The sequence below is a fragment of the Cygnus atratus genome, chromosome 14 (genome assembly GCF_013377495.2).
Source record: "Cygnus atratus isolate AKBS03 ecotype Queensland, Australia chromosome 14, CAtr_DNAZoo_HiC_assembly, whole genome shotgun sequence".
Lineage (NCBI taxonomy): Eukaryota > Metazoa > Chordata > Aves > Anseriformes > Anatidae > Cygnus > Cygnus atratus.
In genome coordinates, this window is record NC_066375.1 from 12074917 (window position 1) to 12087293 (window position 12377).

At 55.4% G+C, this 12377-nt stretch overlaps 1 protein-coding gene across 1 annotated transcript; it reads left to right on the top strand.

The window, feature by feature from the left end:
• The first annotated feature begins 1790 nt into the window (after window positions 1–1790).
• LOC118254511 (protocadherin-10-like) lies at window positions 1791–6154 on the top strand. Its single transcript, XM_035559787.1, is given in 4 exon segments — window positions 1791–4271; window positions 5418–5476; window positions 5566–5654; window positions 5895–6154. Coding segments are annotated over 4 exon segments (2889 nt in total).
• The last annotated feature ends 6223 nt before the right edge of the window (window positions 6155–12377 follow it).

The window sequence follows — 12377 nt, forward strand, 5'->3', positions numbered from 1 at the left end:
ATGAGCTGCACGGGGGGGGGGAGGGGGGGCTTCACCCAGCAGAGCCAGAGAAGCACAGACAGAATTGAGTGGGGGAGATGGTGGTGGTGGGGGGGGAATTGTCAGATCCTGCCGGGAGCAGATTGAACCCTTGGTGGAGAGAATGAACATTTAAATCTGAATTAAACAAAAGGGTGAGAACAGTTCTGAGGATTTCCCGGAACACACTTGGTTGGAGATGGGAGAGGAATGGGAGAACGAAACCCCCATAAATCCCCCCTCTCCCCAGTCTCCCCAGTACCTCCCTGTCCTGAGCATCCCTCAGAGCGCTCCTGGCGCAGCCCTACCCCAGCACCGGGTGGGCTGGGGGAGATGCAGGTCAGCCATGGAGGGACAGACTGGGGAGGGGGCGGCGGATCGGAGATTGCGGGGGGTGCAGATCGAGGGTTGTGGGGTCACATCAGGGATGAGAAGGAAACAGATCGAAATGGGGAGGGGGGCGGCAACGGCGACGCCAGGGCTTGGAAGATGGTGCAGGGAACGGGCTGGCAGTGATCGGCGCTTCCAACCCAGCTCGGGCTTCACTTACCGGGAGTCGTCCCGATTCTAGCGCTCCCACTCGCGTCCGAACACACGCGTGACCCGGCGGCGCCTCTTGCCACCTGTCCGTCCCGCGGTGTCACCCCGCGGCCACCCCACCCCTTCCCACGTCTCTCCCTAAGCGGCAGCCCCACGAGCGGCACGTCCCGCGTGGGTCGCGCTGCGCTCCCAGGGACCAAGTCCTCCCCTCCCCGGCCCCGTAACCCCCCCAGCCCCGCTGCCGCCGGGCTCGCCCCCGCATCCTGCCGCCCACGCCGGGCTCTCGGGGGCCGGCCGGTGCCGGCGGTTCCCTTCCCCGGGAGCCCACTGGGGACCGGGAGGCAGAGACAAAGGCGGTAAAATATCCGTGCGCAGCTCCAGCCGCTCCGAGCCCCGCCGATCCCCTTGACTAGATCGTTAGGGGATTATCCAGGACCTCATCACGGGGGGCCGGGGCGTCCGCCCCGTCCCGATACCGGGCGCCTGCGGACGGCGCCGGCGGAGCTACCGGAGAGCGGGGGGCAGCGAGGATCGTCCAGCGGCGGCACCGGGCCGGTACCGGGGAGGGGCGGGGGTCGCCCTGTGGGGGCCGGACGGGAAGCGGGGCTCGGTCCGCGGCCGGCGGAAAGTTTCTGCCGGTGTCCCCCCGCTGCGGGGGGAGCCCGGCGCCCGGTCCCCGGCGGGATCGCGGCCGAGGGCAGGAGGGGTCGGGGGCGGAGGCAGGCGGGGACCGGGGGGAGTGGGGGGGTCTCTCCGTGCCTCCGCGCTGCTGGGCTCAGCTTTATCCGGGGCTGTAATCCCCCCTGCTCCGGTAATTAAAAACTCCGCATTACAAGGAAAACGGTGTGCGGGGAAATGTAATCAAGTCCGGAGGGGCTTAACCATCTGCTGAAGGTTAGGACCGGCACGGCGGGGGACGCAGCCGGGGGATTTGGCAGCCGCCGCGATCCGGGCTCCTCTTAATACACCGGGGGGACCAGCGCTGCATCCGCGGGGTAACACCGGCTCCAGGGGCGCGGGGGCAACGCTCGGTCCCGCCGCGGGCTCCCCCCGCCTTTAACGCGGCTCTGGGGCCGCGGCGGGGAAGGGGTTAAGCGGCGGACCGCGGCTCGGGCCGGCACTGCGGTGCCGAAACCCCGGGGGGAGGCCCCCCCGCCGTCCCCGAAACTCCTTGGAAGTGCAAAGGGAAGGACGAGCACGGCGGGTGGGCGCCGAAGCGGGTCTGCGGGGCCATGGGGGCCGGGGCAGGCTGCGGGCGGGGGCAGCTTTTCCTCCCCTCCCTCCTCCTCCTCCTCTTCCTCCTGGCCGCGCCGCGCTCCGCGAGCGGGCAGCTGCGCTACGCCGTGCCCGAGGAGCAGGAGCACGGCGCCTTCGTGGCCAACCTCGGCGAGGACCTGCGGTTGGACGTGTCCACGCTGTCGGCGCGGCGGTTCCGCATCGTGGCCCGGGCCGGGGCCAGGCAGCACCTGGAGGTGAACCTGGAGAACGGGATCCTCTTCGTGAACGAGCGGATCGACCGGGAGGAGGTGTGCGAGGCGGGGGGCACCTGCCTGCTCCACCTGCAGCTGCTCGTCGAGAGCCCGCTGGAGCTGTACCGTGTGGAGGTGGAGGTGCTGGACATCAATGACCACGCGCCCACGTTCCCCTGGCAAGAGTACGTGTTGGAGGTGGCCGAGTCTGCCGTGCTTGGTGCCCGCTTCCCGCTTGAGAGCGCCCAGGATCCTGACGTGGGTACCAACTCGGTGCACACCTACCAGCTCAGCCCCAATGGCTTCTTCTCACTTGAGGTGCAGACACGCAGCGACGCCAGCAAGTTTGCGGAGCTGGTGCTGGAGCGCACCCTGGACCGCGAGCAGCAACGCACGCACCGGGTGCTGCTCACTGCTCTCGATGGCGGCATCCCCAGGCGCTCAGGCACAGCCCACATCCTCATCACAGTGCTGGACGCTAATGACAATGTGCCTGCCTTCGATCAGCCCTCATACAGAGTGAGCCTGCCTGAGGATGCCCCTGCCGGCACCCTGGTCATCCAGCTGAATGCCACTGACCTGGATGAGGGTCCCAACGGGGAGATCGAGTACTCCTTCAGTGGGCATGCACCACCGCGCGTCCGGGAGCTCTTCCGTGTGGAGCCCCGCAGTGGGCAGGTGCTGCTGAAGGGCCCCCTGGACTATGAGCGGGCAAGCCTTCATGAGCTCTATGTGCAAGCCAAGGACCGCGGACCCTCGGCTGTGGCTGTGCACTGTCGGGTGCTTGTGCACCTCCTTGATGTGAATGACAACGCACCAGAGGTGACCCTCACCTCTGTGTCCACGCCTGTGCAGGAGGATGCCCCAACAGGCACCGTCATCGCGGTCATCAGTGTTCTGGACCGGGACTCTGGGGACAATGGGCGCGTGAGCTGCGAGATCAGCCCCAATGTGCCTTTCGAGCTCCGCTCCTCCTTCCGCAACTACTACACTCTGGTGACCACAGAGGCGTTGGACCGGGAGGTAGTGCCCGAGTATAATGTAAGCATCACAGCACGGGACATGGGCTCCCCTGCCCTGCTGACCCGCAGCACCCTCACCATCCCAGTGTCCGATGTGAATGACAACGCCCCACGCTTCCTCCAGCCCTCCTACAGTGTGTACGTGATGGAGAACAATGCGCCAGGAGCCTCCATCTGCTCCGTCAGTGCTTTGGACCCCGACTGCCAACAGAACGCCTATCTGTCCTACTCCATCGCTGATGGGCACATCCATGGCATGCCAGTGGGCACCTATGTGTCCATCAACTCGGACAGTGGGCACATGTATGCCCTGCGCTCCCTTGATTATGAGCAAATCCGCAGCTTCCAGATCCAGGTGCAAGCGCAGGATGCAGGCTTCCCCCCGCTCAGTGCCAACGTCACCGTTCACATCTTTGTGCTGGACCAGAACGACAACGCCCCTGTCATTGTGTCCCCCATGCCACGCAATGGCTCTGTGGCTACCGAGCTGGTGCCACGGTCAGCTGGGCCTGGCTACTTGGTGGGCACGGTGTCAGCAGTGGATGCAGATGCAGGGCTGAACTCCCGCCTCTCCTACCAGCTCCTCCAAGCCACCGACTTCACCCTCTTCAGCCTGGCGCCAGACACGGGCGAGCTGCGCACCCTCCGCTCCTTTCTGGAGCAGGACGCAGCCCGGCAGCGGCTGGTGGTGCAAGTGCGTGATGGGGGGCAGCCGGCGCTCTCAGCCACCATGTCCCTCCTGCTTTCTGTGGTGGAGACCATGCCACAGACTCTCTCTGACTTCAGCAACTTCAGTCTCCCCCCAGAGGACTCCTCCTCCTCCCCACTCACACTCTACCTCCTTGTCTCCCTGGGCTCCATCTCCTTCACCTTCCTCCTGGCCATCCTCATCCTCACAGCCATTCGGTGCCGCGGAGAGCAGCGCTCCTGACGACGTGATGGCTGCCACTGCTGTCCTAGGCCCAGGTCCTCCCCTGATAGCCTCAAGACATCCAACCTTACGGCACAGCCCACCACGAGCACAGCCGCCCACCTTGATGTCCCCGATGGTGGCCCCCCGGGCTACTGCTACAAGCTCTGCCTTGGTCCCGAGTCTGCCCAGAGCGACTTCATGTTCCTCAAACCCTGCAGCCTGCCCCGCAACAACGAGAAAGGCCCCGGGAACCTGCCGGCTGCTGGGAAGCGATCCCAGCCCGGCCAGCAATTCCATGTCTCCAAGCAGGTAAGGCGGGCATGCTGGGCTCACAGAACTCCTCTCGGACCCCCAGCCCCATCCCTGAGAGGTCTCATCCCTAAACCTGTGGGAGAAACCAGGCACTGATTTACCAAGAGAATAACTGGTACCTTTGATCGGTGCAGGAATTAGGATCAGGCTGTGGGAACCCTCCACTGAGCTTCCCCATGGGTGCAACCGCCAGGGGAAGCTGGGCTGGGGTGAGAGGAAATCCCCTCCCCACCACCTTTAGCATGCGTGAGAGGCAATGGAGCTGCACTGGTGCCTGGGGGTGGGACAGTGGGAGTGGCATCTCCTTTGTGTCAGCAATTTGCCCTGGGACACCTCTCTGCTTCCCCCATGCCAGGGCGGGGGCCACGGTGTCCCAGTGCAGGATCTGGGGCTGGTCCCAGTCCCACTGGCACTGATCGTGTCCCCATTCTGGCACCCAAGCCCTGGGCTGTGCCACTGGGTATGGAGTGGGCAGTTCGGGGAGGGATTCTGATGTCAACATTTGTTAGGTACTGAAATGAGGAATGTCTAATTTTCATGACGAAAGGCTCTTCCCAAAACACGATTACAAGGATGGAGAGCGATGAGGCATCTAATCCACTTATATCTGACTTAATAAAACAGCCCTTCCAAGGAGAGCACAGGACTCTGCCAACAGGCTCTCCCCGTGCGTCGCCTTGCACTGCTGGACTCACTTGTCTCATGTGTTAACAGGACTTTCCTCTGGTTGTTTTCAGCCCCCCAGGACATTGGGTATGCAGATGATTTCTGAACCTCTCATCCTTTGGTGCCTGAGACCCGGGTTAAGCTGTCGTCACACCTGCAGGAAGGGCTTTTTAAAATTAACAGAAATAGGAGAAGCCCTTCTCTCTCCCCAGCAGGACAGACCTTGGCAATTGAACTCCCACAGGTGGAGAGCAAGCGTCTCCATCTGTGACAACCCCAGTGCCTCAGGAGGGTGGAGAAGCCCGGGAGCGAGCAGACTGGATCAGCTCTGCCTCAGTTTCCCTGTCTATAAAATGGGAATGTGCTGCTTGCTTCCCCACAAGAAGAGGGCAGAGAAGAGACGAGGTCTTACCTCCCTGCTTACTGAAGGTTAAGAGCTGTTCCCAGTAACACACCTTCCCCCTCTGTGTTTTGCAGATCAAGCAGCCCAACACGGACTGGCTGCCCCCCAGCATGCAGCGACCTGCCCTGAAGAGGTACCAAACCCAGCGGGCATGGGTGGAAGGGGATGTGGGGACTGGGAGGTTCTCGTTGATGCAGCATTGAATTGGTCTCTTCCCTTTAGCTCCCAGAGCCTGGAGGACATGGGGGAAATCCGCAGAGCACTGCAGAAGGAGCACGAGAGGCTGTGCACGTTGGTGACCCCTGTCTCTGGTTAGTGGTGGGGGTCTGGGGTGGGGAAGGGCAGACCCACTTGGTGTCCCTGGGCAGAGATGCAGTGGCCCACACACATCCCTTTTCCTAGCAGTGTGCCCAGGGATACCCAGGCCCCCGGAAAGGAGGGAGGGTGGTGACACATGGCTGTAGGCTTGCACCCTGGGACAGACGTGACGGTCCCACTGAACAGTGGCTGTGCCCTCCCCCAAGCCAGTCACACCCACTCCTTTCTTCCAGAGTTTCAGAAGGCCTCAGCAGGTGCCAACAGCATCTGGGCACCCCAGCACAGCCCCTTGTACCCGGGGCACATCCCGGCCCTGGATTATCAGCACAACGTCTACATCCCTGGCACCCCCACTCTGCTTTCCAGCAAAGACGGGCCCCTTTTCCCAGGCCGGGAGAACAGAAACAGCTTCTCCACCTTTGGCAAGAGGAAGAAGATGACAACTTACTGCGACATGCCTGACAGCGTGGTCATCAACAACGACCTGAAGTAGTGACCAGTGCTGGGTCTGGATCACCTGCATTGTTTCAGCTGCTGGGTCCATCTGCAGCACACAGCTCCACCCGTGAACCACCTAGGAGTTTGCAGGGCTGCTGAGATGGTGGCTCACCAGGGTGTGGAGAAAGGAGCAAGAGACTGGGACAGGATAGGGCCGGGGCAGTGGGTGTGTTTCTCCCATCTCCTTCTGCAGAGCTGTCGGCAGCAGTTGCTGCTGGGGGTCTGGACGACCAGACTTCAGCAAATCTGCCTTGAGTTTTCCCATTCCTATCCATCTCTGTAAATGTTGTCACTTTGTGTTGTCTGGCTGTGTGGATGTATTGAGCTGCATGCCTGTATTTCTGCCCCAGGAGGCACGGACAATTTGCACAGACCAAGCTTGGTCCAGGCAAGCCTGGTGCTACGAACGAGGGCAGCAACCGCTGCTCTGCCCTGAGACCCAGAGGGATGCATTGCATGTCCAGAGCACAAGTTGGTGTCTGGCTTCTCCAGAAAGCGAGTGCAAGACCCAGCCATTACAGGGGCTTCCCTTCAAACCATGACCTGACACTAGCAGGGCTGGAGACCAGAAGTCCAGGACACAGCCAGGCCTCGCTCTGAGAACAGCATGGGATGGCCAGAAGAGCTGTTAGCAGCTGAGAGATGCACAAGGTGAGGCTCTGCTGGGTAACTCTCCAGCCCAAGGCAACACCATGTGAAAGGCAGAGTTTCCAGCCATTGGAGGGGCCCAGCACAGCAATGGGTCCTCTCCCCTCCTCCTGCCTTCACCTGCATCTCATTTTTCTGAGCACCTCAGACAACTGCCTTGGGGCCCCACCTGCACAGGACACACGCCTCCCACTGTTCCCTGCTCCTCTTCAAGGTCTTCTACCAGGCTGCCAGGTGCCCTCAGGGGCTGGAGTCCAGCCCCAGAACTGTCTCTCTCCCATCCTGCTCACCCCCCACCTGTCCACCCAGTCTGTCTGCCAGCGTTGCCAACCGCTCACCTGTCACCAACCCATCTGTGCAAAACATGACAGCTCTTTCTAGACCAAGTTTGTTTCACGGTGTCTGATTTGTACCAATAAATTGTATTTTAATAGCTCACCCTGGCTCCTGGCTGTCCCTGAGCCCCAGCTGCACCCCATGCAGGGGTCATGGCCGAGCTGTCAGAGCAGGGCTCTCAGCTCCAGCACACGTGTGTGTCCCTCGGGCCTCCTTCACTGCTGGAGTGGCCCACGAGAGCTCATTTCATTCACTTCACCCAGAGGCTGGGGGCTTGAGGTCTCCTCCCTGTATTCAGGAACACTTTGGGGTCACGGCCAGGCATGGGTAGAGATGTATTAAAGGCAATGGAGATGCCCTGAACTGCTGGGGAGAGGGGCTGAATCTGGTAATGGCTTACTGTTATTATCGTGCATTGCTTTCTATGGCTCATTTGAGCTTTCCCTAGATGCTTGCCACCCACCAGCTTGCCGCAAGAGCAGCAGGAATGCAGGAAGAGATGTGTGTCTGGGGTAGGCACCGACTGGGAACAGGCAAGCTTGTATCTGCTGGGGGGCTCTTGGCTGGGTGTGGGAAGGAGCTCACCTTTGGATGAGGTCCTGAGAAGGTCACACTGTGGCTGTCCTCCTACCGCCTGCTTGCTCAGTGTTGGGCTTGGGGAGGCTGCAGTGTGGCTTTTGGGGTTAACCCAGAAAAGTCCTTGTCTGCAAGCAGGTAATGTGCTCTCTGGTGGTGGCGGGGGCGGGAAAGAACATGTAAAGGAGCCCTTGGGAGTCAGAGCTGCAGGAGGACCGGGCTTTGGACATGAAAGAGACATGGCTGCTGCTGGTGGCTTCAGTCCCAGTTCACGTCTGCCTGTCTGTGAGCAGATTGAAGATTCCCTGTCTCAGTTAGAAGGTAGGGTGAAGGATTTGATGCTGCCAAGTGGATTCTGCAATGGCCTCTGCAGTTCGTTAAGGATAAAAAAAGAACACAAAACAGCTACTGCCTGAGACCCTGTACTGCATTAGCCTGTTTCACTGCTTCAAAAGACAAGAGAATTATGCAAAGTGATACAATAAAATTAATAACAGCCTCAAGAAGTAATAACAACATCAAATGGACTTGACTCCTTGCGGTAGCAGCAAGCATCTCCCTCTCCCAGATTAGCTCTGGTGATAGCTTCTCTGCCATTTTCAGGTGGTGCTGGCTGGGTGTTAGGAGAGTACCGCAGCCCCTCTGCAACTCATGCAACCAATTTACTTGGTGTGTGAGCCCCACAGCACCCAGGATCTAAAAGAATGCATGGAGCCATTGCCTTGAATGGGAGTCACAGGTGTTGCTCCCCAAAGAGAGGTCTCAAAAGTTAGCACCTAAACCGTAGGCATTGGAAATGAACAGTTAGCACACCTGACCTTGGGAATTCATAGCCTTTGCCACCTCCCCAGGACTGTGTCACTCTCTAGAGCATTTCACTGGCATCTCTATTACCCCAAACAAAGTTCAATTGACCATCAGGAAGTTGCCTCCCTCTCCTCTCCATGTCTCTGGGACATCCTCACCCAGGAGATGCCACAGGTACACACATGCACACACACCTGCGCCTCTTACTGATCCCTGGGTGGCACCACAGCTCCGGGCAGGTCTCCTCCAAACAGTGTTTGGGGGTTAGCACACCCCCAGCCCAGGCCCCAGCACCCCTCTTCCCTGAGCATCTCTTGCTGCTTTGTTGGAGGAAATCCTGCACTAACATACTTCAAATTCAATCTCTCTCCTGGATCAACATATCAATAAAAAGGACAATAAAAAGGCATTTGCTTTAGTGGAGGTAGCACTTAAACCTAACTACAGCTGCACTGCTATGCCTTCCTCAGAGGGCATGCTTGGTCAGAATGGTCGGTTTAATACATCTTCCTTTGATGATCTTCCATAGGGACAGGTCGTCATTAAAAATGCAAGGTCTTTGCCCTGCAACCAGTTATTTTTACAACTTTTCCTGTGCTTACTCTCCTGCACAGTTCATGAGCATTAGCTGATTTCTGCAGCCTGGTAATGCACTGGGCACAAGAGCTGCTTCGGAGACGTACTCAACGCTCTCTATACGCTCTACTCATACTTCCCAGCTCTCTCAGAGATCCAGAGGCAAATCCGGCTTTCAGGGGCCTGCTTTGCTTCTACAACAGTGGGAAAGCTGCCATGTGGTGCAGTTGGCTGCAAAATGCTGCAGACCATGTTAAGCAGGCACATCGTGCTTCTGGGCAACAGCACAAACAGGACTTCTTTGTGCTCTTGCTATTCCTGAGTAGACTCTTTGGAAGGAAACATTACTTATATCTCTATAATGACTTAAAAGTGTATAGCAGAGAGATGAATCTAGAGGCAGAGAGAAAAGTGGTCAGAAAAGATGTGGAGAGGCTGCTGCTCAGCTCTGCCCAGATCTGCAGTGCACAGAGTCAAGCCACAAACAGTAAAGCCCCAGGAAGTCTTCATGGAGACCCAGCACTCGGCTGGGTCTGGTGGGGTAGAGCCAGGAGCGTGTGTGATCTCAGCTACCCAGAGGGATCCGTGTCAGCAGGATGGACCTACAGTCCCCGAGGACCAGGGGGATTGCATTGACCTTGGAGGGGTCTGGATCCAGCCAAAGTCCATGGCATTCAGTGGTTAATTCCAGACTCTGGTGATGCTATGCCTTCATTTTCTTTTCTTCTGTTCTGACCCGTAGAAGATGCAGAATGATCATTCTTTAATTTAGTCAAGAATGGGTCCAGGCCCTTCCTGATTTCTTTTCAAATTGCCTCAGTGTCTTAAATATCTCCCTGGACTCATCCTTAAGAACAGCCTGCTGCTCTTGGCTGCACACACACACACACACACACACGCCTGCCTCTTTTTGTTGGTAGAAATAAACATCCTCTAGCTCTTGTCATAATAATTTAGCCTCTGCCACACTGAAAAATCATCTGTATGATTGTCATGTGTTGATTTTCTCTGCTCCTTTGCACCTTTTCTTTTTTTTCTTTCCTTTTTTTTTTCTTCTTTTTTTTTACTGCTCTGAAAACATCAATTCCTGCCTCCTCCGCAGAGATCAGATGGAGAAACCGGCCTGGGCTAAGTGAGGCTTTTGCCTCCCCAGTTTCTGTATAATGTGTTTTCAATCTAAGTGGTGGAAATGTCACTGACTCTGTTTGCAGCGTTCACTCAAGTGGAATTAATGTTTCTTGTTAGTGATAATATGACTTAATCATCTTAATTATGGTGAGACAGAAGCAGACACCTTTGTGTATTGAATAACTTATGACATACTGGACCAAAAAGCACAAAAGAAGGCTTTGAAAATAAATTAAATATGACCTCTAGTACAGTCTGCACTTCGACTAATGATTCATCTCCCATGCAATTCAATGATTTACAAATCTTACATTTGAATAAATGATACATTTTTGCATGTTTTAAACAATAGCAGCAATTTTTATTTCAGCATTTGGAATTCAAAGTGTTTCTCCAATGCCAGGAAGCAGGGTAAACATGTTCATGTTAAACGGATTGAAAAATAAAACATTTGTGCAGTCAACCATCAGAAATACATCAAGAGGGTCTGGAGGCAATTGTGATGAGATATTTATTTTAATTCATTGCTAGGAATACCTACAACAACTGGTGAAAAAAAATGCATTGGAAGAAATGAAGTGAGAGCAAAGATTCTCAGAAGGGTCTCTAGGGTCTTCACATCAAATCTGTTCATTCCAGTAATGTCTACAACAGAAATGTCATCAAATAGCTCCAGAAATGTCTTATCATACATTTTGCCCGCACAGAAAATAAATCCTATTTATACAAAGGAAAGAGAAGAAGAAAAAGTAACCATCAATCAAGAAAAACGTAATGAGTATTAGCAGGAATTCAGATAGGCCAAGTTGTAGAGAGTCTGTAACTGAAGGCTGCATGTGAAATAGGAGAGTGGGGTTTAAATAGCTATGTGAACCCAGAGAAAAGATGAGCTGTCTAAATTGGTTCTGTTCTGCTGCAATGAATCATTGGATGTCTGTATCCAAATTTTCCCCTAAAAAGCACTGGAGTTCACTGTGGTGCAAACAGTAAAGCAGATATCTCTAGGGGGATTTGTTTCAGCCCAAGTTTATCTGCAATTCAGAGGTTAGTTTAGACTCTAGCATCACAGAGACATTTGAATTTCTTTCTGCAGGTTTCGGGGTGGGGGTGGGGGTTGTTGCCCTAACTGCTAATTGGGTTAAGTTGAGTTAATGGTGTTAACAAAGCAAACTTTGCCATGAACTGGCCCCCTCTTGCTCCTGCAGTGCTCAGTGCTGTAGTGCCCCAGCAGGTTCAGGAGTGTCCCAGTTTGCAGCCTTCCTTCACCACAAGGATGCTCTGTTCCCTCCTGTTACTGAGGTATTTCCAGACAGGTCACTTGATGCAGTCGGGGCTGCACCATCGCTAGCCTGTCCCAGGCCACTGCTTTTGTTCTGTGCTCCCTGCACACCATTTCCACATCTTCTGCAGTTCCCTAGAAGCCTGTGACTTATCCGGTGGGACTATCCCACCTTTTTCTGAGCCCACATCAATTTATAATTTCATGAGTCCCCTCTTAATTCTCATGCCCATTATTTCTTGCTGTTTTAGCTAAAAGAAAAGTTTTGTTTTGGTTTGTTTTCCAAAATTTCAAGGACCTTAGGATTTATTTCTTTTGTCAAAGAGATGTTCTTCTTTTTCATCCAGTTTATTGCAGCTCTTGCTCTTCAGTTGTTCAGTCTGTATTGACTAAATCTCCAAATTTCCCCTGAGTGCAGATGGAACACCTCTACCCAGCTCACTTGAATACGCATACTTTCAGTCATCCAAACATGCAGAGTTTGATCTGGGGCTGAATCTCATCCCTAGGATCCCACTTGTCCCCAGTCTCTTCCTTGCTCTTCCTTTACCATCATTTATCAGAAGTGGAGATAAAGCCCTGTGTGTACAGCACCTGTCTGTCACCAACATTTTAGCAGACACCAGAGGAACAGATCTGCTATTTGCTTTGAGTCTCCCCTAGAAAACCAAACTTCAGGAATGCAGTCCTGGAATCAGTTGCTAAAGATAAAGTTTAGTTTTTCTGGTGCCAGGAGATGCAATGTTATACTCAGTTTGCTTTCCTAAACATCCTTTCTTCCCTTTAATTTCCCTCTGTAAAACACTCTGAGAGTTGCCCCAGTATCTAGAGCTCTTCAGCCAGCCCTGAATCCTTTTCCCACGTTCCC